General features: G+C 40.3%; 1 protein-coding gene across 2 annotated transcripts in view; it reads left to right on the forward strand.

Annotated features, from left to right (window-relative positions):
- SAV1 (salvador family WW domain containing protein 1) overlaps positions 1-22,374 on the forward strand; it is a 38,845-nt gene that overhangs the window by 1,333 nt on the left and 15,138 nt on the right. For both annotated transcript variants that reach the window (XM_050954728.1, XM_050954729.1), the window contains exons 2-4: positions 4,297-4,737; positions 19,954-20,224; positions 21,339-21,482. In XM_050954728.1, coding sequence (XP_050810685.1) covers positions 4,297-4,737; positions 19,954-20,224; positions 21,339-21,482 — 856 coding nt within the window. The remainder of the gene's footprint in view (positions 1-4,296; positions 4,738-19,953; positions 20,225-21,338; positions 21,483-22,374) is intronic.

Consider the following 22,374-nt stretch of genomic DNA (forward strand, 5'->3'; position numbering starts at 1 on the left):
TCAGTGCGGAACATGCCCCGGGGCTGGAGTCATGGGACAGCGGGGAGCGGCCCCCTGGGGTCAGTGCGAAACATGCCCCGGGGCTGGAGTCATGGGACAGCGGGGAGCGGCCCCGCGGGGTCAGTGCGAAACATGGCCCGGGGCTGGAGTCATGGAGCATTAGGGACCGTGTCCCGGAGCTGGGACAGCGGGGAGCAGCCCCCCGGGGGTCAGTGCGAAACATGCCCCGGGGCTGGAGTCAGGGGGCAGTGGGGAGCGTGCCCTGGGCCTGGAGTCCTAAGTGGGGGGAAAAAGACCCCCCACCACCCACCCCAGGAGGTGAGCAGGGGCCTATAGTGACACCCTGCCCACCTGATGTGATAGTAAAACTTCTGTTCTTTGACTGTAATTGAAGGGAGTCCTTATCAGCTTGATATGTAGGATCTCAGGGGATAGCTCAGATGCATGTGAACGGTAAGAAGTATGTGCCAGTGTACATAAGTTGTACACATTTGAATTGTTGGTGTTTGCTTTTATTTTAAGGATACACTTCAGGAAGGGACTGTTTTTCTTCTGTGTTTTGTTTATACATTGCTGAGTGTAATGAGCACCAATCCCAATAAAGTCTAGTAAAACTTTTGAGGTACTACACCTGCCTCTAAATCCTCTAGCCAGCTGGGTTGGCATGGTATTTACCAGAGATGATTTTTGCAAGCTAAAATCATGGTTTTTACTGCCCTGGGAAAAACAGTTAGTTCCAGTTTAAGGTATTTTCGGTTTTAAGAACTGTTTTGTTAATGCACACCACATTACACTTAGTTTTAGTTACGTATTAAAATTGTGATTACATAAAACAGATTCAGAGATTAATTTTGGGTTGTATAAACAAAAAGTAAAACTCTGGGTGGATGTAATACTAATACGTGTAACTATAATAATGAGCAGCAGAATGTCTACATTTTTCTTTTAGTATTTTTTCAGGAAAGTTATGTTACTCCTCAATTTTCAATGTTTTATAAACAAACATCAAAAACGTTTTATTATGTGAAAATGACCGTAATGCAGAGTTGTGGGCTTGAAGCATTAAGCAGTCAGAGGTAGGCAGAATTTCAGACTACCAGTTTAGTTCCGCTTGGCCATGCAGAATTCTGTAGAAGCCCAACTTTGATGTAGTGGATAGACCAACCGTTCCTCAGTTTTCAGTGAATATAGCCAACATTTGAAAAGACTCGTTCTATGCTTGCAGAACTTGCTGGACACTGGTGCAATTATTTTCCCCTGTTTAACCCCAGTTTAAGCCAGTTTTTACTAACACGTGGTCCTCCTAAACTAGTTTTTCCCAGGAAATTGTCAGCCCTACTAGCCAGCTTTTTATGGTTTTAAAATATTCTCCCCTCCATTTAAAAAAAAAAAAGTTCTTTTCCTTGTTGCTGTATGGAAGACCTTTGTGAAAAGGGGAAACTGTCTATACACAAGTGTTGTCAAATGCACTTTGTAAACAAACTTCTCTAATCTCTCAGTTCCGGTTGTAGAAGACAGTATCTTCTTCACACAGAAGTGTGATTTTTATTTAAGTTCACAATGTTCCTTTAATAACTTGTTCATATGAATTGGAGCGGTTCGCAGCTCTCCTAAAGTCAATGTTCTTTTTTGCAAGCTAAGGCTATATCTTCATTTCCAAAATAGCGGGGGAGGGAGGTGTTATGGTAAGATGACTAATGTGTGATACTTATCTCACTGTAAAATCCTAGTAGAGACAAGGCATGTGTAGTTTTTTTACCAGGAGGTAGCTAGGCAAGGTCAGCACTGTACTCCCCACCTGTCGGTGGTCTCCTGACTCTCTAATAGGATTTTACAGCAGGCTAGCTAATCTAATTAGTTAACCTATGATAAAAGCACATCTTTTTTTAGCGTAAAGACAAAGCCTGAGTGTGACAGCAGTGCCTCATGTTGTTTGAACAGTTACCTTTGCAACTGCAAGAGCTGAAAACATACTTTTGGGAAATGAACTTTGAACTCTTTAGCTTGTGCTCTTTCTTTGGCATGTGTTTTAGTTTTAAAATTTAAAAACTGTTACTCAAATTCAGTATCATACTGTAAATTATGAACTAATTGTTTTAGCCTTCTTAGTAAAAAGGGTTTAAAAATTCTATTCTCGCTGTAACAATAATCTGATAACCAGTTTTGCATGTACAGCTCAGAAATGGCTGAAGATATAAGGTAATGGCGTGGTATTACTGTATTTCCCAGTGAGAAAGGAGACAGACTAGATTAAAAATACTATACCTTTTATTTTTTAAACTTGTAAAAGTTTAAACTTGTCTATACATTAGAAATGTTTTCAGTGTTTTGTTGTGAAATAACAAGCCATTGTGTGCTCTAGTGTCAGAGCACTTCTTATGGCAAATTATTTATTCATTACATCTACTGAGGTGTAATTTAAAAGACAAACTTTAGAAACAGTTATTGAATACATTGGCATATTTTTCTTTTTGAGTGAGGTCTACCACTCTGGGTTGGTGTTTAACTTGATAGAGGCAAAATGGTTTAGATTCTGAACCAGTATAGCAATTATGTTCATGTCTTATGGCGGTTTCCTTAAAGCTGAGCTATTAAATGCTATTATACATTAATGTAACATTAAAGTTGAGAAATTAAGCATTCAGAATTACAGCATTGCTAGCTAGGCCATGTTATACAGATACAGGAAAGTATAGGTTCTGTTCCTGGGTGTGCACCACAGGCTTCCTGTGAGACTGTGGGAAAGTCACTTACGCACTCAGGCCTTGGCTACACTGGCACTTTACAGCGCTGCAACTTTCGCGCTCAGGGGTGTGAAAAAACACACCCCTGAGCGCTGCAAGATACAGCGCTGTAAAGCCTCAGTGTAATCAGTGCCGCGGCTCCCAGCGCTGCAAGCTACACCCGTAGAGGATGTGGTTTACGTGCAGCACTGGGAGAGCTCTCTCCCAGCACTGGTGCTCCGACCACACTCACACTTGCGGCAGCGCTTTGAAATTTCAAGTGTAGCCATACCCTCAGTCATTGTAAGTACATAAATGCAAACCTCATGATAGGGCATTAGATTGGGAGTTGAAAGATTTGAGTTCTGTTCTGCCGCTGATTTGCTGTGTGACTTTGGAGAAGTCACATTAACTCTGTATTTTGATGGCAAGCTCTTCTGGGCAAGAACTGCCTCTTACTATATGTGTATATGGTGCTTCAGTCTCAGTTGGGGTCTTTAGAAGCTAGTAAAATGCAAATAATTTATGTATGTTGCATTTGTACCTAGAGACACTGTTGTGCTAGTCACTGTACAAGCAGAGTAAAAGCCTCTCTTCTAAAGAGCTTACAAACTCATTAACTTATCTTTGCCTCAATTTTTCAATCTGTAAAATGGGGCTAAGTTCCTTAGATGGATGTTTTGAGGCTTAATACTAGATGCTTTGAGATTCTTTTGTGGTATTTGAGATAGAGAAATAAAAAGCAAGGTGAACCAGTACTCTGAGGTGGTACTGAAATCTCCCTCAGGTGTTGGGCTGACTGGTTCTTACTCATGTGCTCCAGGGGTCTAACGGATCACCATGTGTGGGATGTGGAAATAATTTTGTCTCAAGTCAGGTTGGCAATGACCTTGAGGTTTTCTACCTTCCTCTGCAGTGTGGAGTGTACAGGTCATTTGCCAGGATCTCATTTAATCAATTTTCCTCCTACTGCTAAGGCCTTGGGCATTTGTACCTTCTGGTCCCTCATGTTCTGTCTTGGTGGCATACAGTAGTTTAGTCTCCTATGGGCTCTAATAATAATATAATAATAATAATTGGAGATATAACTATCTCCTAGAACTGGAAGGGACCTTAAAAGGTCATCAAGTCCAGTCCCCTGCCTTCACTAGCAGGACCATGTACTGATTTTTTGCTCCAGATCCCTAAGTGGCCGCCTCAAGGATTGAACTCACAACCCTGGGTTTAGCAGGCCAATACTGAAACCACTAAGCTATCCCTTTATACTTATACTTTGGTACAATTCCATTTGTTGGATTTAGTGTGCATGTGGCTGTAATGTGTTGGTGGCCTGTGATATATCCAAGGTCAGACTAGTTTATCTGATGGTCCCTTCTGGATTTGGAACTCTGACTGTGTATTTGTTTAAAATGGCTGAGTTAATGTTACTGTGAAAACCTTAGCTTTGAATTTCCTGATTTCTACACTCTAATTTAGCATTACAGTCAACCAATTAGCATACCTATTTTGCACCTAATTTGGACACTTGTTGTAGCAAAGTTTGTATTTAACTTACAATGTTTTACTCTTACAGATCTGATGCCTTCGTTTATCCGTCATGGTCCGACCATTCCAAGGCGAACTGATATCTGCCTTCCTGACTCGAGTTCTTCTGCCTACTCTGCTGGAGGGGATGGAATAGTTTCTAGAAACCAGAGTTTCCTTAGAACTCCAGTTCAGAGGCCACCTCATGAAATAATGAGGCGAGAAAGCAACAGACTATCTGCACCTTCCTATCTTGCAAGAAATTCGGCTGATGTCCCTCGGGAATATGGTTCTTCCTCCCAGTCCTTTTTAACAGAAGCTAACTCTGTTACAGAAAATGGAGATGCTGGTACCCGCTATTACTATGATTTTTATGATGGTCAAAGGAGGCATCAGCTAAGTGATCGTGTACATGAGAACTATAGATATTATGGACATAACAATGATCTTCTCCAAAGGATGTCACAGAATCAAGGGAGGCATACTGCAGGCAAGTGGTTATTTTAGATAATGCATGGGAAATATTTTTGGTATGGAAATATTTCTTAATGAAGCTTCTGGTCATGTTTTTATTAATATTGCTCTATATGCTCTAGTTCTCCTATTTTAATTACATTTCTGATACAGAGTTTGCTTGTTTATATTTATGGCAACCAGGAAAATAGAGTTGCATATAGGGTTCTTCTCTGTGGAGAAGGAAAGGAAATGTGCATGTTTTTTTAAAAAAAGACTATTTTTTTAAAGGTACTTTGTAGGATGGCTTTTTAATATTAAACTTATTTAACTCCTGATCGAATTGGAGATATCTCATATTCACCAGGCTTAAGCTTAATATTGTATTTTTTTAACAAATACATCTATTAAACAGATTATACCATTCTCCAGAAGCCACATAGCCTTTATTTCTTTAAATAAAGTGATACACTTCTGAATTTTTAAAATAATTTAAAGTACACCTCTATCCTGACACAACACGGTCCTCGAGAGCCAAAAAATCTCGCCACCTTATAGGTGAGACCGTGTTATATTGGGTATGGTCTGGTACGGCTTCCCTGGCGGTGATTTAAAGGTCTCGGTGCTCCAGCCACTGTAGGGAACCCCGGGCCCTTTAAACCACTGCCGGGGCTCAGGCGGGGATTTAAAGGGCCTGGGGCTCCCCACAGCAGCTGGAGCCTCTGTCCCTTTAAATCACCGCCCAAGCCCAGCTGCCGGAGGCCAGGCTCGGGCAGCGATTTAAGGGCCCAGGGCTCCACACAAATTCAGATACAATATGGTCTAGCAGTGGGGCTCAGGCGACACTTTAAAGGGCCTGGGGCTCCCTGTTGCATTACCACGTTATAGCCGAATTCGTGTAATGTCAGATCGCGTTATATTGGGGTAGAGGTGTATATAATGTGTACTATCTGCCTATAAGTGACCTACTTTTCCTTACACATTTCAAGAGTTAAAATGAGTACTGTATTTTAATTGAGTGCAAAATGGAAGCCAAGTGAGTGGTATTCTAAGCATGGATTATGAAGTACTCTTTCCCCTTAAATTATGACCAGCTCCACTCTCTCAAAATACTCATGAGGTAAAACTGTCACATAATTAATTTTGGCTCACTTGCACGTTTTAATCCCCTTCGTTAAAATGTTATGAGAATTGACGTGAATCATATCTGCACTCTTAAAATACAGCCCTGTGGTAACATTGTAGCCATTAGTTGGCTTGCTTTTGTCAACTTGCAGTAGACTTTTGCTGCATGAATTAAGTATGTATAGAATAACAGATGGCCATAAATTGTGGGTTGTAGTTCTGTTTATAAACAATCTGAAGTCAGATACCACAATAAAGAGGATAGAGTGCTTTGCCTAATCAAAACCTTGATGGCATTCCAGCACAGTATTTCTAGATTTCTCTGCTCTGTGTGCTATGGCACTCCTGAATATTTTTTGTGTGGTGTTTTGTTATGAATCTTCTCCTTACAATGGAAAGCTACTGAGAATCTGTGAAATTTGTACAGCATCTGTGGAACCACTCTATTGGTCATAGAAAAGTGACCTTAAAAAGACAGAACTTGTGAACTTATGTTCTAACATTTGATAAATATAAAACATCTTATATAAAGAATATTTTAAAGAAACTATTTTAATCTTTAAACATGAACTTAAGTGTTTTCACTGTGAAATACCTTCAGTTCATCTTTACGTGTACACTATAAGCAAAATAGTAAATCTGCTGTCTCTAAGAAAACAACTCTGTTATCAAGAATGTCAAGACTTTAAGGTTACTGACCTCGTGTGGAATTTTTAGCTTGACAGAGAAATGTTTTTGTTACAGAAAACTTCTTATTCAGTGAATAGTTAGGGGGAAAACTGAGTTCCAAAGAGTAATAATAGTAATACTGTTTAAAATCAGTAAATTATAAAGCTTTACTGTGAGGACTTTTATGCAGTTTCATTTTGGTTTTATTTACTAAATGCTAAATAATACATCTGATATGTTTGAACAAGTGTCATCCATATAAGTCATATATTCCTATTAAATTACAACCAACAGTTTTTAAAAACCCTATCGTAGGAAACAGTGAATCACGGCTGAAACCGTTTCCCCAAAGCAATATTGAAAATGATTTAAGTGCTAATATAGGTTGGTCTGAACAGTTTTGGAAAACATTATTGATGCTTGGTGGAAGAGCAAAAGTCTTTGATACACTGGAAATGGAAATCTGGGTTTCTTTTTATGTGATTAAAAGGGACACTGGCGGTTGAAATCTAGTTAACTTCCAAATCAAGTTAAAGGTAGTTGTTGGTTCTGTCTCTGGGTCACCCTGCCAACTTCTTGTGATTTTTACAGTCACATTTTTCTGTTTGTTTAAATGTTCTCTCCCCTGTAGCTATTTGAGACCTACACAAACAACTGCTGACAGAGGACTTTCCTCTCTCTGACCTTTTCACCTCTCTGGTTGCTGGAAAACAGAAGGGAGCTTCTAAATTTGGTTCTGTATTGTCAGTCATTCCCATATCTTTATTGCCCCTAGCTTGACTGAGCATTAATAAAAGTGCCTTCTCAATTCTACAGGTCTCCTGTGGCAGTAGTAGAATTAAGGATTAAATCTGCTGCTGCTTAGTGTGAGGGGAGAGGCAAAAAAAGGACATTCTGTTCCTTTGCACAAAAGCACTATCTCTCCCCACCCCACCCTGAGCATGCAATTTTAAACTATTTATTTGATGTGTTTCATTGCTAATGAGAATGTGAACCCAATTTTTTTTCTTCAGTTCCCTCCCAGCTTCCTCTTCCTTTGCGTTTTTCTCAGCCTAGGTTGTGGTTGTTAGGGCTGTTGATTAATCGCAGTTAACTCACATGATTAACTCAAAAAATTAATCGTGATTACTTGCTGTTTTAATTGCACTGTTGAACAATAGAATACGAATTGAAATTTATTAAAATTTTGGATGTTTTTCTACATTTACATATATATTGTATACTGTGTTGTAATTGAAATCAAAGCATATATTATTTTTGTTTATAGATATTTCCACTGAAAAAATGATAAACAGAAGAAATAATATTTTTCAGTTCACCTCATAAGTACTATAGTGCAATCTCTTTATTATGAAAGTGAAATTTGCAAATGTAGATTTTTTGTTATATAGCTGCACTCAAAAACAAAACAATGTAAAACTTCAGAGCCTACAAGTCCAGTCAGTCCTACTTTTTGTTGAGCCAATCAAGTTTGTTTACATTTACAGGAAATAATGCTGCAGTCTTATTTACAATGTCACCTGAAAGCGAGAACAGGCGTTTGCATGTCACTTTTGTAGCCGGCATTGCATGTTATTTATGTCCCAATTATGCTAAACATTCGTATGCCCCTTCAGGTTTCGGCCACCATTCCAGAGGACATGTTTCCATGCTGCTGATGCTTGTTAAAAAAATGAGTTACTTAAATGTGTTACTGAACTCCTTGGGGGTTTTACCCCAACTCCACTATATATTTCATATTATAGCAGTCTTGGATGATGACCCAGTACATGTTGTTCATTTTAAGAACACTTTCACTGGAGATTTGACAAAACGCAAAGAAGATACCAATGTTGAGATTTCTATGATAGCTGCAGCACTCTACCCAAAGTTTAAGAATCTGAAGTGCCTTCCAAAATCTGAGAGGGACGAGGTGTGCAGCATGTTTTCAGAAGTCTTAAAAGAGCAACACTCTGATGTGGAAACCACAGAACTCGAACCACCAAAAAAGAAAATCAACCTTTTGCTTGTGGCATCTGGCTCAGATGATGAAAATAAACATGTATCAGTCTCCATGGCTTTGGATTGTTAGGGAACAGAACCCATCATCAGCATGGACATATGTCCCCTGGAATGGTGGTTGAAGCCTGAAGGGACATGTAAATCTTTAGCGCGTCTGGCACGTAAATACCTTGTGATGCCAGCTACAACCGTGCCATGCGAACACCTGTTTATAATGTCACCTGAAAGTGAGAACAAGAAGTAGGCAACATTATCTCCTGCAAATGTAAACAAATTTGTTTGTTTGAGCGATTGGCTGAACAAGAAGTAGGATTGAGTGGACTTGCAGACTCTAAAATTTTACGTTCTTTTATTTTTGAATGGAGTTTTTTTTGTACATAATTCTACATTTGTAAGTTTAATTTCATGATAGAGATTGCACTACAGTACTTAGGTGAATTGAAAAATACTGTTTCTTTTGTTTTTTACAGTGCTTGTAATCAAAAATAAATATAAAGTGAGCACTGTACACTTTGTGTGCTGTGTTATAATTGAAATCAATGTATTTGAAAATGTAGATAACATCCAGAACTATTTAAATAAATTTTTAATCATGCAATTAATCGTGATTAATTTTTTTAATCTCATGACAGCCTTGTACTTATCTTTTCAAAAACAAAATATTTGACAAGATTTTTTTTACTGAAACTTCCTCATCTATCTTCCACCTTAATTCACCCCAGTTCTACCTTCCTTCATTCTTATTTGACTGAGTTATCATCCACTGTCTTTAATCCTTTAACCTATTCCCTTGGCCCTTCCTTTATCATCCTTGGCTCCCTTAGATTCCCCCCTCCTCTTTCTTTAACTGCTTCCTTTCCTCTGGCTCACTCTCCCATCTTTAAAAAAACTTTTTCTTTATCCAGTATGGTCTGCTGTCCTATCTTTTGTCTTTCCTTTGTCTCCAGAATTTTGGAGCATGCTTTTTACTTGCTGACTTCATGTCCTTACCTCAGTCCCTTTCTTTATCCCCCTCCAGTCTAGCTTCCAACCTCTCTACTTAATCAAAACTGTCTTAATCAAAGTCACAATGACCAGGGCTTGAAAAAAACTACGTAATACCTACAAGTTGAAGGATTAAACCTACTCATCATCTGACTGAAACATGCATGTGTCTCAAGCAGAGCTTCTCTCTGCTGCTGTTGTACTTCGGTTATCTCCATCTGCTTATGCCTGAAGACCCAGTCTCTTGCTGACTGAACTTTGCTTCTCCAGTTAATGCTGCCCCCACACACAACACACACCAGGTCAGTCAGTCAGTGTTGGGCGACCCCTCATCTAGAACCATCTCATCCCACCAGGCTCCCCTTCTCTCACCCAAACAGGACTGTCAGCACTGGTCTGTCTTGGCCGACTCAGGAAGACACTGGTGCATCAGTTTATGCACCATTCGTGTTTGGAAGTCTATCTTTTCAATAGTAATTTAGTGTTCAAAACGGGCAGTTTTTAAAATGGATGGTTAGGTTCTGCAGAAGTTGATGGCACTAGCCTAGGAATAACTCCTGTTTGCACTGGGCAAATGGATTTTTTTCAAGTCCTATTGAAATGACTACTTTCTAGCTCAATTTACAAGTGCTTTCTTTTGTCCTTTTCCTTCATGAGGTGTTTTAGGTCTTCAGTAACGGTTAGTTTCTGCTCTTAATCCATTTCCTCGCTTCTTTTGGCTTCCATGATTCTGCTTTCCTGATTCTCCTACCAATCCTTCAGAATCTTAGTGTTGCCAGTTCTCATGTTTTTCCTTTTGGTGATCTCACAATACTGGTGTTTTTCTTAAAGCTTCAGCTCCTAGAGTTAAGTGATTACCTGAAGATTCTCACCCTCATGATTCCGGAGAGAGGCTTGAAAACATGACTCAAGTGAACCCTAAAGGTTCAGACCACAGGGCAAGTACAGAGAATTCCACAATTCCTGTAAAAAAAAAAAAAAAAAAAAAAAAAAAAAAAAAAAAACAAACTCTAAAAATCATATTTGTTATTTTTAAGCTAAACAGTTGGGGTTGGTATCTTCTTTAATGGTGCTTTTTACCTTAACCTTTCATCCCCCAGAGTTCCTTGTTTCCCTCCTATCTGATATTGAGGTTCTCTTCTCAGTCCCTGCCTTTTCTTGCTCTCAGTAACTTTGTTTTTGATTGACGCCTTAATGGTGGTGTTTCCCAAAATCTACCTCTCTACCTCAGACCCTTCCCTCTCCTAATTTTTTTATCTTTAGCTGCCTCTCTGATTTCTGAAACATAGGTACAATTGAGAGGTTATCTTTCCTCCTCTTCTCCATTCCTGCGTTAAAGCCTTTGATTGGTCCATAGTTAAAGCTCTGTCTGTGCTTCAGATTCAGGCTGGGTTATAACCATATCTCTTGAGTCATTTGTAATTGTAGATAAGCCATAAAACTGACTGACATGTACATGAAAATCAGTTAACTTCGAAGTCACTTGTATGGGGTACTTTCAGACGTGTATTTTCAGCCATTCAGGTATGTCCGAAGATGAAAATGATTAACATTACACACTGAATGATAATGAAAGCAAAAGATGCTGCTCATGTCAAATCATGACTCTTCATAATTGTAAACAAGGAATCATGGTTCATGTAATGTGGGAAAAAGGAAAAGGAACAAGCAGTGAGGTTAATGGTCAAGTGGAAGGTTTATTTGGGAACCAATAACAGAAAGCTGTTTTAACAAGCCTAGTGGTGTTTGGAGAAAAAGAAATTGGGAAAATGTTTGACTTCTACATTATTCTTATCGTTTTAAACTACTGCGCTGATTCTACAGTAATTTTATAGCAACATAGTTTTCACAGCTTGTTCTTGTTGATCTTTTTCCAGACTTTAAATTCCTTTTTTGTCTGGTTGTGGTGGGGAATGTTCCACCTGTGCTCTTATGCAAGGTACATGGTGGGAGTAAAGTCAGCAACTTTGGGATGGGTGGGAAGAGGATGGTATTTGAGTATTTAAGGGCTGCAAATCTAGTTAATGGTGATTGTTGGTTTGGTAGTTGAAAAACCTACTGCCTCCACCCCAAAACTAAACAGTTCTTGTGTCTCCCTGTCCTGTCCGCCACCTTCGCCCCCCAAAAAAATCTCAGGATGGGGGAGATTACCTCACATCAGGTTTCTAGACCAGCTTTGGGATGTGGGTACTCAAGATATTAGAACGAAACACAAGCAAGTCTGAGGGTCTTATTCAATAGGCTGTATTTGTCTTTCAGCCGTTTTCATGTTGGTCAAGGACAGTGGGATCTAAAACTGCTCCACCTTTCCAGCTCTGCATCAGATGAATGGTAGCAGCTGAGGTTTCCTGCTCAGTCCCTTCCTCACACACACCCTCCTTCTTTCTAGCCACTCTGAGGTCATCTGCTCTCTTCCAACACAATTCCATCAGGCCAATTGATTGGCCAAAGTGATGATCTTTGGCAGAAGTGAGACCTCCGCTCAGAATAGATTCCAGTGACCCGTTTTTTCCAAGCAGGGTATTTCCACAGAAAGATACCTTTGATTGGACTACAAAATCATTTGTGCAATACATCTGTTTTGGTCTCTCTGTGGTGTATGCACAAACAAAGGCTCGATTTTGAATTGAAAGAGATCATTGCATTGCAGGTCCATTTCTGAAAGAAATAGATATTGTGATCCAAAGGAGCTCCTTTGCATTGTCTCTGGATTCCATGATATATGGTAAAACACAGTGCTAAAAACTGATGCTTGGATCCTAGTGTTGAAGCATTGTGCTGCTGAAGGTTTTCAAAAAGAGACTTAGTGTAGAGACTGGCTTAAAACCTGGAAATACGTGAAGTGTTGTAAAATGTGGATAATAAAAATGGTCTATATCCATTTACATTTTCTTTTAGCAGACTAGTGAGATAATGCACAGTTGCATCCCTAAGGAGAGCAGACTAGATTCAACAGGATTCCTCTGCTTTGCAACACTATGTAAAAACTCAGAAGCTAGTTGCCAGTTAGTTCAGAGGATTGAACTGAAGGCAGCATGTTAAGGCACAGAGGAAAAGCCAAGCCAAAAATAACAAGGCAGCATTGAAATTCCTTAAGACCAATAGTTAAAGCGAACAGAAAACATCGGAGTCCGAGAGAAACAGAAATGGCAAATGAGAAAAGGCAGGTTCCAGACTACAGGGTTTAAGTGATGCAGTCCGGACAGAGATTGTAGTCCAGTAAATGAGAATACAGTTGTGACCACTCCTGAGATTTGGTAACTCTCATTAAGAAAGTCACTTTCATATGAGAGAACCCACCTTTAAGCAGAGAGTAAAAGAGTTATAACTTGGAAAGGACTGAGACCATGCTAACAGAAACCATTTTTCAGAAAGCTGTTCCGTCTCTGAGCAGGAAATGCAAAGCCTGTCTAGCAGCTAATACAGTGGCAGAGATCTAACCCAAGAAAAGAGACGTTTTAGCCAGGATACTAGAGGGCAGGTTTTAAAAGAAAAGTTGCAGTGAAGGAGTTAGACTGGGACCATGCCACCCACTAATAGGCATGCCAAAGTTCCATCATGTTTTAAATATCTGCCCCCACACTTCTACTGAAAGAACTCTCAGACTTAAAATTAACTTGTTCCTCAACCAGTCATTGTCAGAATACATACTTTATATTTTCTGAATGCTCTGAGTCATGGCCTTTGTGGTGTGTTTGTATAGTGCCTTAAAATGGGCACTAATACACATTTCGGGCCCTCAGGTGTTGTAGAAGTAGAATTAATAAGTATTCTTACAAAGCTCCTCAAGGCAGGGTTCTTGTAACCTTACATGACTGTAATGTACCAGCATATTTCTGTCAGGTGTAACTTTCTGCTTACTGTGTTTCAGGTTGTCTTGCAGTCTAGTAAAATATCCTGTTATAACACAGTATTTTCCTTGTTAATACTTTAAATGCCCCTCCTTTCTTTGACCAGCAATTGTGAAAAAGATTAAATGGTAATCTAACCTTTGAAGTGGTGCCCACTCTTACTATTGATACTTAACAGGAGTCTAAAAAAACAAAGTAGTTTTCTCCTCTCCTGTTGTTGTTCTAAGCTACAGTAGGAAATATTCCTGTTGTATGTTCTCATTTCAAGGAAGCATCTGCTGAGTACTTCCTTCATAGAATGTTATAAGCAAAAGCAGTGAGTATGGCTTATTCTGGTAGTCAATAACTCCAATTATACAAACAAATGTCTAAATTAAGCTAATTATAGTTGAATGCTACAACGATTCAAAGGGCACGAGAATCTGTACTTCCAAATAGAATCTGAATTCTTATAACTTTCAACAACCTCAAGAAAATACTGATGGTGTTTTTGTGACTTAAGGAAAAAGTATACATGAAACTGTGGGTATGTCTGCACTACGGGATTATTCCGATTTTACATAAACCAGTTTTATAAAACAGATTGTATAAAGTTGAGTGCACGCGGCCACACTAAGCACATTAATTCGGGGGGGTGCGTCCATGGTCCGAGGCTAGCGTCGATTTCCGGAGCGTTTTACTGTGGGTAGCTATTCCGTAGCTATCCCATAGTTCCCGCAGTCTCCCCCGCCCCTTAGAATTCTGGGTTGAGAGCCCAGTGGCTGATGGGGCAAAAATCATTGTCGCAGGTGGTTCTGGGTAAATGTCGTCAGTCATTCCTTCCTCCGGGAAAGCAACGGCAGACAATCATTTCATGCCCTTTTTCCCTGGATTGCCCTGGCAGACGCCATAGCACGGCAACCATGGAGCCCGTTCAGCTTTTTTTTTTTTTTACAGTCACCGTATGTGTACTGGATGCCGCTGACAGAGGTGATATTCCAGCGCTACACAGCAGCATTCATTTGCTTTTGCATGATAGCAGAGACGGTTACCAGTCGTTCTGTACCGTCTGCTGCCGGTGTAAATTGTCAATGAGATGACGGTTATCTGTCGTTCTGCTCTGTCTGCTGCTATCATGGGTGCCCCTGGCTGAGGTCGGCCGGGGGCGCAAAGGCAAAAATGGGAATGACTTCCCGAGTCAATCCCTCCTTTATGGTATCTAAAAATAGTCAGTCCTGCCTAGAATATAGGGCAAGTGTGCTAGACAACCAGTATATCAGAGAGCACAGCTGCTCCGTGTCAGATCCCGCAGAAAGGATGAGCTGCATGCCATTCACGGGGGGTGCCCCTGCAACAACCCCACCTGTTGCTTCGCTCCTCCCCCAACCTTCCTGGGCTACCGTGGCAGTGTCCTCCCCATTTGTGTCATGAAGTTATAAAGAATGCAGGAATAAGAAACAGTGACTTGTTAGTGAGATAAAATGAGGGGGAGGCAGGCTCCCGCTGCTATGACAGTCCAGGCAGGACATTAAGCAGTGCAGAGAGAGGAGCCCAGCATCCCGTTGCTATGATAGTCCAGGCAGGACAGAATCTTTTCTTTACACAGGAAAGGGAGGGGGCTGATGGAGCTCAGGCCCCAGTTGCTATGATGAGAACGGTTACCAGCCGTTCTGTACCATCTACGGGAATGACCGAGAATCATTCCTATTTTCACCCAGGCGCCCCCGGCCAGCCTTACCTGAAGCCAGCCAGGAGCACTCATGGGTTGATAACAAGGACGGCTACCAGTCCTACTGCACCGTCTGCCACCGGGCAGGGGAGAGGAGTGGATACTGCTCTTCACTGCTGCAGCATCGCGTCTACCAGCAGCATTCAGTAGACATAGGGTGACATTGAAAGAAGTCAAACGATTTCTTTCCCTTTTCTTTCACGTGGGGGTGTGTGTGTAAATTGACGAGCTATTCCCTGAACCACGCCAGACAATGTGTTTGAACCTACAGGCATTGGGAGCTCAGCCAAGAATGCAAATACTTTTCGGAGACTGCTGGGGACTGTGGGATAGCTGGAGTCCTCAGTACCCCCTCCTTCCCTCCATGAGTGTCCATTTGAGTCTCTGGCTTCCCGTTACACTTGTCACGCAGCACTGTGTAGCCTGTAGATTTTTTTTTCAAACGCTTTGGCATTTCGTCTTCTGTAACGGAGCTTTGATAGAACAGATTTGTTACCCCATACAGCGATCAGATCCAATATCTCCCGTACGGTCCATGCTGGAGCTCTTTTTGGATTTGGGACTGCATCGCCACCCGTGCTGATCAGAGCTCCACGCTGGGCAAACAGGAAATGAACATCAAAATTTCACCGGACTTTTCCTGTTTACGTGGCCACTGCATCTGAGCTCAGATTGCTGTCCAGAGCGGTCACAGTGGTGCACTGTGGGATACCGCCCGGAGGCCAATACCATCGATTTGCGGTCCCACTAACCCTAATCCGATATGGTAATACTGATTTTAGCGCTACTCCTCTCGTCGGGGAGGAGTACAGAAACCGATTTAAAGAGCCCTTTATATCGATATAAAGGGCCTTGTAGTGTGGACGGGTACAACATTAAATCGGTTTAACGCTGCTGAAATCGGTTTAAACGCGTAGTGTAGACCAAGCCTATGTGACCTTTTACAGCTCTCTGTGTACTTCTAGCCCCTTTGTTACCTGGAAATCAAGCCTTCTGTTTCATAACTGTTGATTGCTTCAGTTATATATTTTTATATATATAAAAAAAAAATTTATCCAGGGATCAAAAAATTACACTGGTTTGGTACTTGCTGTGTTAAGTCCAGAAACAGTGCCAAAATAAGATTGCGTTGTCTGAGGCAGTTATGACTGTTTTAAGGTCTGTGGCTATAACTTCTCATTTTCCTAGTTTCTATAGCGTTAAGTCTTGCCTTTCCAATGAAGTGTAGCAATTACTTTCTCGTCTTGGTGATTCACAAGGTAACGTTCTGATTACAATTTTCCCTTTCTCCTCTTAGCTCTTGTCTGTTTTTTTGTGGCAAGAAATGTACTTAAATAAGGCCTTGTCAATATTTCAGCCCCTGTAGTGCCGCAATGGTAGACCCTTCCTACATCAGCTAAAGGGGTTAATCCATCTCTCAAGAGGTGGCATCTACACTGCAGGGGTTAAGTCAGCCTAATTGTGGTGCACAGGGCACAATGTTTTTCCCTAGCAACATAGCTTGGTCGATCTAATTTTTAAGTAAAGACTAGACCTTTGTGTGTCCATGTAGGCTGTTATACTGGGATGAATATCATAGTTTAAATAATTTCCCACATGAACAAGTCCTAACCGTTAGAGCTAAAACCCATTCTATGTACTATCTGAAACCTTCTAATTCCAGCTTTAAAACTTTATTAAGCATTAACCTCTGTCCACAGGAGTATATATTGGCTGCTAAATTATGCTATAATTGAAGTGGGAGGTAAAAACACAACAAAACACTTGAGCATGTGCTCGTTTTAAATGTAAACTGAAAGGAAAGTTAACATTTATACCTATGTTGAGGTTCTTTCTTCTAGTGACGTCTGAGAGTATTTGAATCCCATGCTAGTGCTGACACCATAAGTAGTTCTTGTTTACACATCCAAGAAGAGTCATAATCATCACAATCCAGTTAATTGGAGAAAATATTGGACTTGTTTATCTGAAGTCCAGTATCTTTTCGAGTAGCTTAATTGGAAAATTGTATTTCCTCTTGGAAATAGAAACTGGAATACCTTTCTCTTCCCTGCCTTCAATGAGACTCCACAGGGAAATAAGGTCCAGGTTGCAGATTCCTTCTTGGAATAAGGACCTGCGAGAGGGAACCACAGCATTGGTACACATGATGACTTACGGAAATAGCAAAAATATTTTAACACAGGGAGGTACTCCAAGGTCAAATATTTCATAACCTGCCAGGGTTAGAAATATTTTTGTTGACAAATAGAAATGTTTTCAGGACCAGCACTCTCAGGGAAGAGAGGACTTCAGTCTCTCGTTTCCTGTGTTTCTTCACTTGGAATAATTTCCAGTTACCTTATTGCTGATGGCTAATATCACAGACTGAAAGTGCAGGCGAGGTGTTACTCCAGTACTTGTGCTGTACTAAATCCAAACTGGTAAGCAAAAGATCGAAAAGAATGTCCTTTATGTGCCAGTGTTGATCTGTGGGTGAACAGTCAGAAGGAAAGCATGTTCATAATTTCCCCTAATAGCAGAAGTGGAAGGGTCAGTACAAAGGAGAAGCTGCATGTGTGATATCTGTTTATAACAGATGGTTAGGCAGAGAAGGAGTAATGGTGAAGTTTCATCTGGCTTCAGTGCTGCTTTTTGGATGAGCTAGCATAGATCGTTTTCTTTTCATGGTATTCTTTGGATGATACCAGTAGTTCCATCTCTCTCTCTCATACACTCGCACACATTTTTATTTCTGAAGAGCCAAAACTGAGGAAGTATTTATTCCAACATCTGTGGAGACATTAGTACTGTGGTAGAATCAATTGTTTAACTGCTGAGAGAGGAAAAAATCTAGACTCCTCTATATGGTTCAGTGAGAAAATATAGCATTAATAGGACATTTATCAGCTAGTTGGGAATTCTGGAATCCAGTAATATGTATTTTATTATGGCATTTGAAAGTACAGTAAAAATTGTTTTAACGGGCATGTTGGAGGAAGGGGAGGTGCCAGTAAGTTTAAAAAAAAAAATGCTGGTTAAGTAAGAGAGAGTGGGTGTGGGACTGGGGGTTAGGGTGCAGGAGAGGGTGTGGAGCGTGAGCTCTGGGAGGGAGTTTGTGTGTGGGAGGGGGCTCAGGGCAGAAGGCTAGGATGCCCAGAAGGGAGTACAGCATGTTGGATCCAGGCAGGTGCTCACCTCTGGCAGCTCCCCGCAAATGGCAACATGTCCCGGGCTCCGGCTGCTCCTAGGTGGAGGCGCAGCAGGTGGCTCTGCATGCTGCCTGTGCCCACAGGTGCCACCCCTGCAGCTCCCATTGGCCACAGTTCCCAGGCACTGGGGCGGAGGTGGGGGAGCAGCACGCAGAGCTGTCTGCCATGCTTCTGCCTAGGAACAGGCAGAGCCGGGGACAGGTCGCCGCTTAAGGGGAGCCGGCCGAGGTGAGTGGCCTCCAGATCCAGCACTCCTCACCCCCTCCTGCACCTAAACACCCACTCAGAGCCCGCACCCCAACCCCCTGCTGTCTCCCCATCAACTCGACTATAAACCAGCATTTCAATGAAGATCAGAAATGCCACTTTACAGAGCTTTCTAAGCTTTTACTGTGTCAAATTAGGGATTTCTCTGCAGCTAGAGGAGTCTCTAACTGGGAATGTAAATGTAACTGCAGTTCAGGAAAATAAATTTATATTTCAAGGAATATATGAAGGAAGGAATTTATATTTCAAGGAATATATATATGAAGAAGAGTTTAAATTGTGCCAACATTATACTGGATATCAAGCATCTAAGGAATGAAACCTAGTGATCTGTGAACATTTTGGTTAGGTCACCATGTGTTTTACATTTTCAGTCATGTTTTTATCTCTGCTGGAAGTTTTCTCATTTCAACTGTATTTTGACTGACATGGAGTCCTCCCTAAAGTTCCACAATACATAATGAGAAGGAAAAGATAAAAAAATTGAAATGATATTTTTATTATGTTTATTAGTACTTGGTGCACTAATGTCTATAATGCATGTAAGTGTAATATTTGTATATTTTAAAAGTTACGATTTTTAAATTGTATTGAATTATCTTTTGTGGTTATGTAAGCATATGGTATAATGATCATTGTTCCATTGTCTTATTTTAACTTCTACATCTCTTCCCTCCCTTCTGTTTCTGTGACTGCCTGTGTAGGTAAATTAGGAAGGCTTGTCTACTGCTGAATGGGTTTTGAAGGTCCCATTTACACTAGAAAAATACTGTAGCTGTGTTTAGTAGGTATGTAGGGTGGATGTAACTGTAATGTATTACTAACATAAATTGTAGTTTAAATATGTTCAGGCATTTTAAAATCCCATGTCTGCCAGCCCTGTTCAGGAATTCAACGTTAGTAATACGATTGCAGCGTCATCCCTATTAAATACATTACCTACTTTTCTAAGGTAAACGGAGCCAATAAGTCTTAACTGAGTTTCGTGGAGGCAAGTCAGCTGGACATTTAGCTCCAAACATACTTTTAGTAAATATAGATAAAACTGCTGTGACATTCGTCCAAATCAAGAGTACCTGGTGGCAAAAGTTCAGGTTATGTTATGGAAACAAAACACTACTTTGCTTTTTCTTCTTTCAGGAAGTGAGACCTGACTTACAAAAGGATTATTGCTCTTGTTGTTGTTGGTCAATCCACACACGCAATGTTCTGATTGCCCAATAATTTAGTGATTCATTTGACAAGTTCTAATTTGAAATATGTAGAGAAAAACAATGTGTGAATACAGACTTTGTAAATCTGCTGCAGCCTTATTCTTGAGTTATAATTCATTCAGAACATGGCCATCTTTCACTGCTTTCCTGAGGAAAGTAATTACAACTTTTTTTTTTTCAAGTCAGTCATCCAATTTCAAGCATTGTTGTCAGCTTGGATGAATTCTCTTATGTTTTTTTCAGGCATTGGCAGGGTTCCTGCTACATCACTAGGAAATTTAACAAATCACAGTTCTGAAGATTTACCTCTTCTTCCTGGCTGGTCAGTGGACTGGACTATTAGAGGAAGGAAATACTACATTGATCATAACACTAATACAACTCATTGGAGCCATCCACTTGAGCGTGAGGGGCTGCCTCCTGGATGGGAAAGAGTTGAGTCAGCAGAATTTGGAGTGTATTATGTAGATCACATCAATAAAAGAGCTCAGTACAAACATCCCTGTGCTCCCAGGTAGGCTATCGATGTTAATTTTGTGGCAGACTATATTCTGATAGAATTTAGTGTAGGAAAATCGAGCTTTTCTGTTTTAGCACATCACTGATCGGTTATATATTATTTTTATACATGGAACTTTACTGGTTTCTGTCCAAGTTGCTTTAATTGTAAACGGAGGTAACCTCAGGGCTTCTGTTTCCTGAGCTGTGTTAATTTTAATGTAAGTTCAGAGCACAGAATATTGCTACCAACTAATCAAGAACAATGCATCATTGTACTTTACTATTAATGTTCATTAAGATTTACAGAATACTTCAGGAGGAGGAAAATGTTACAGGTTGAAAGGAAGCTGTTAAATCTTACCTTCCAGCAGGCTGTCCTCACAAATAACCTGTAATAATAATCCTGATGAAGAGGCACTTTGCCATTTTAAACATGGGCTAGTTCTGCTCTAAAATAAATGTCCCTGTTTCATCTGCACACAATATAAATGTTGATAACTTTTTGTTAGTATACTCCAACACACTTGTCCCTGCTGTACTATTTTTCTTATTGTTTCTTCATGTGAGAAGGAAAAATCTCGATATGGAACAATAGATAACATTGTGGAATAGCTTGTACCAAATGTAACTTGAACACATTTGTTCTAAATCCAGTGACTTTTGGGTTGATCACTTGCCTATTTTATCTGTTAAAATTGGTTTTTAATTTTTGGTCAGACCATGTTAGTAAAAATGCAATGGGGTAACAGGTGAAATGGTCCGATACGAGTTTGTACAATGTGATAAATGCAGCAGTGTTTACATTTGTGTTTAGCATAAAATAAAGACCATGGCACAATTATTATTAAAAATGACTGCAGAAAGTCTCCTTACTCCCACTAAAGAATATTTAAAATTAAGTACTGGAGCATTTAAAATTAAATGCAACCTACCTCCATGCTGTAATGCCATCAGTCTGCATACAGACTCCTATTGTTGTAAGTGGCTGGATTGATCAGTAGTTTTTATTAAGATTTTAACATTTTGGTCAAAATTAACATTTTAATTATACTAGTATGTTTAATTTGCTGCTTTTGGAGATTATTGAATTGATACATTTTAGATTTCTATCTCTGTTCTTTATACAGCGTTCCTCGTTATGATCAACCTCCACCAGTGACTTATCAGCCACAGCAAGCTGAGAGAAGCCAGCCCCTTCTAGTGCCTGCAAATCCATACCACACTGCAGAAATTCCTGATTGGCTACAGGTCTATGCCAGGGCTCCTGTAAAGTGAGTATCTTTTTCATTCCTCTCAAAATGACTTACTTTTTTTTTTTTAAAGACAGAAGTATTATAGTTGTATTTCAACAGCTAGAAAAGAAAAATACTTTTTTGCATTATGTAAATTCATTTGTTTAATTGCATAGGCACTATTATTTGCAGTAGAATTAAATGTAGAAAGTTATAGCAGATATTTTCAGTTATTCAGAACACGAGTGCAGCCATATGCAGAAGTTGTGGGGACCAGGTACAAGGATGCTTGAGACCTGTAACTGTATCATTGGGACATCAACGGTATATTAAAGAAGATGGGGTTAGAGGATGCCCCTTCATTCTTCTCCCACCCCCCTCCCCCCACCAGTGTCTGATAGAGGTTTAACATCAGGCTTTCTGCAGCAAAATCAGAATTGATGTCAAGATAACATATTTGGTCAGATGTAGAGAGACTTATTTCACAGTAAGCAGTTACTGATCTTTGGGTGTCACTAGTGGTATTAAATCTAGTCTTGGGAGGTTTGTTTTGCCTTAGGTAGAGGATAAGTGCTGTGACAGTAATAGCCTAGGAAGGAGGTACGGTTGTGGATTAGAACATGTACCCAAGCAACAAGCCCAATTTAGTCTTGCAGAATAGTATATTTTAAATACAAACATACAGCGCTGAAGTAACGTTGCAGGTCTGATGCATTCCACACTGTTATGGCTGCTCCTCTACCTTGTGCTGAGTGTGGGTAGTTTGTGCAGCTCTGGTGAACTTCAGAAATCTCCAATTGCTGATCCTTAGGAGCCTGAGGGGACGATTCTCTTTCCTCCAACCTCTGACAGACCAAATTTATCCATTAGGTCAGTCTGGACCCGTAATATGACCTTCTACCAACAGAGCAAGATGGGGAATTCAAAAAAT

The sequence above is a fragment of the Gopherus flavomarginatus genome, chromosome 5 (genome assembly GCF_025201925.1).
Source record: "Gopherus flavomarginatus isolate rGopFla2 chromosome 5, rGopFla2.mat.asm, whole genome shotgun sequence".
Taxonomy (NCBI): Eukaryota; Metazoa; Chordata; order Testudines; family Testudinidae; genus Gopherus; species Gopherus flavomarginatus.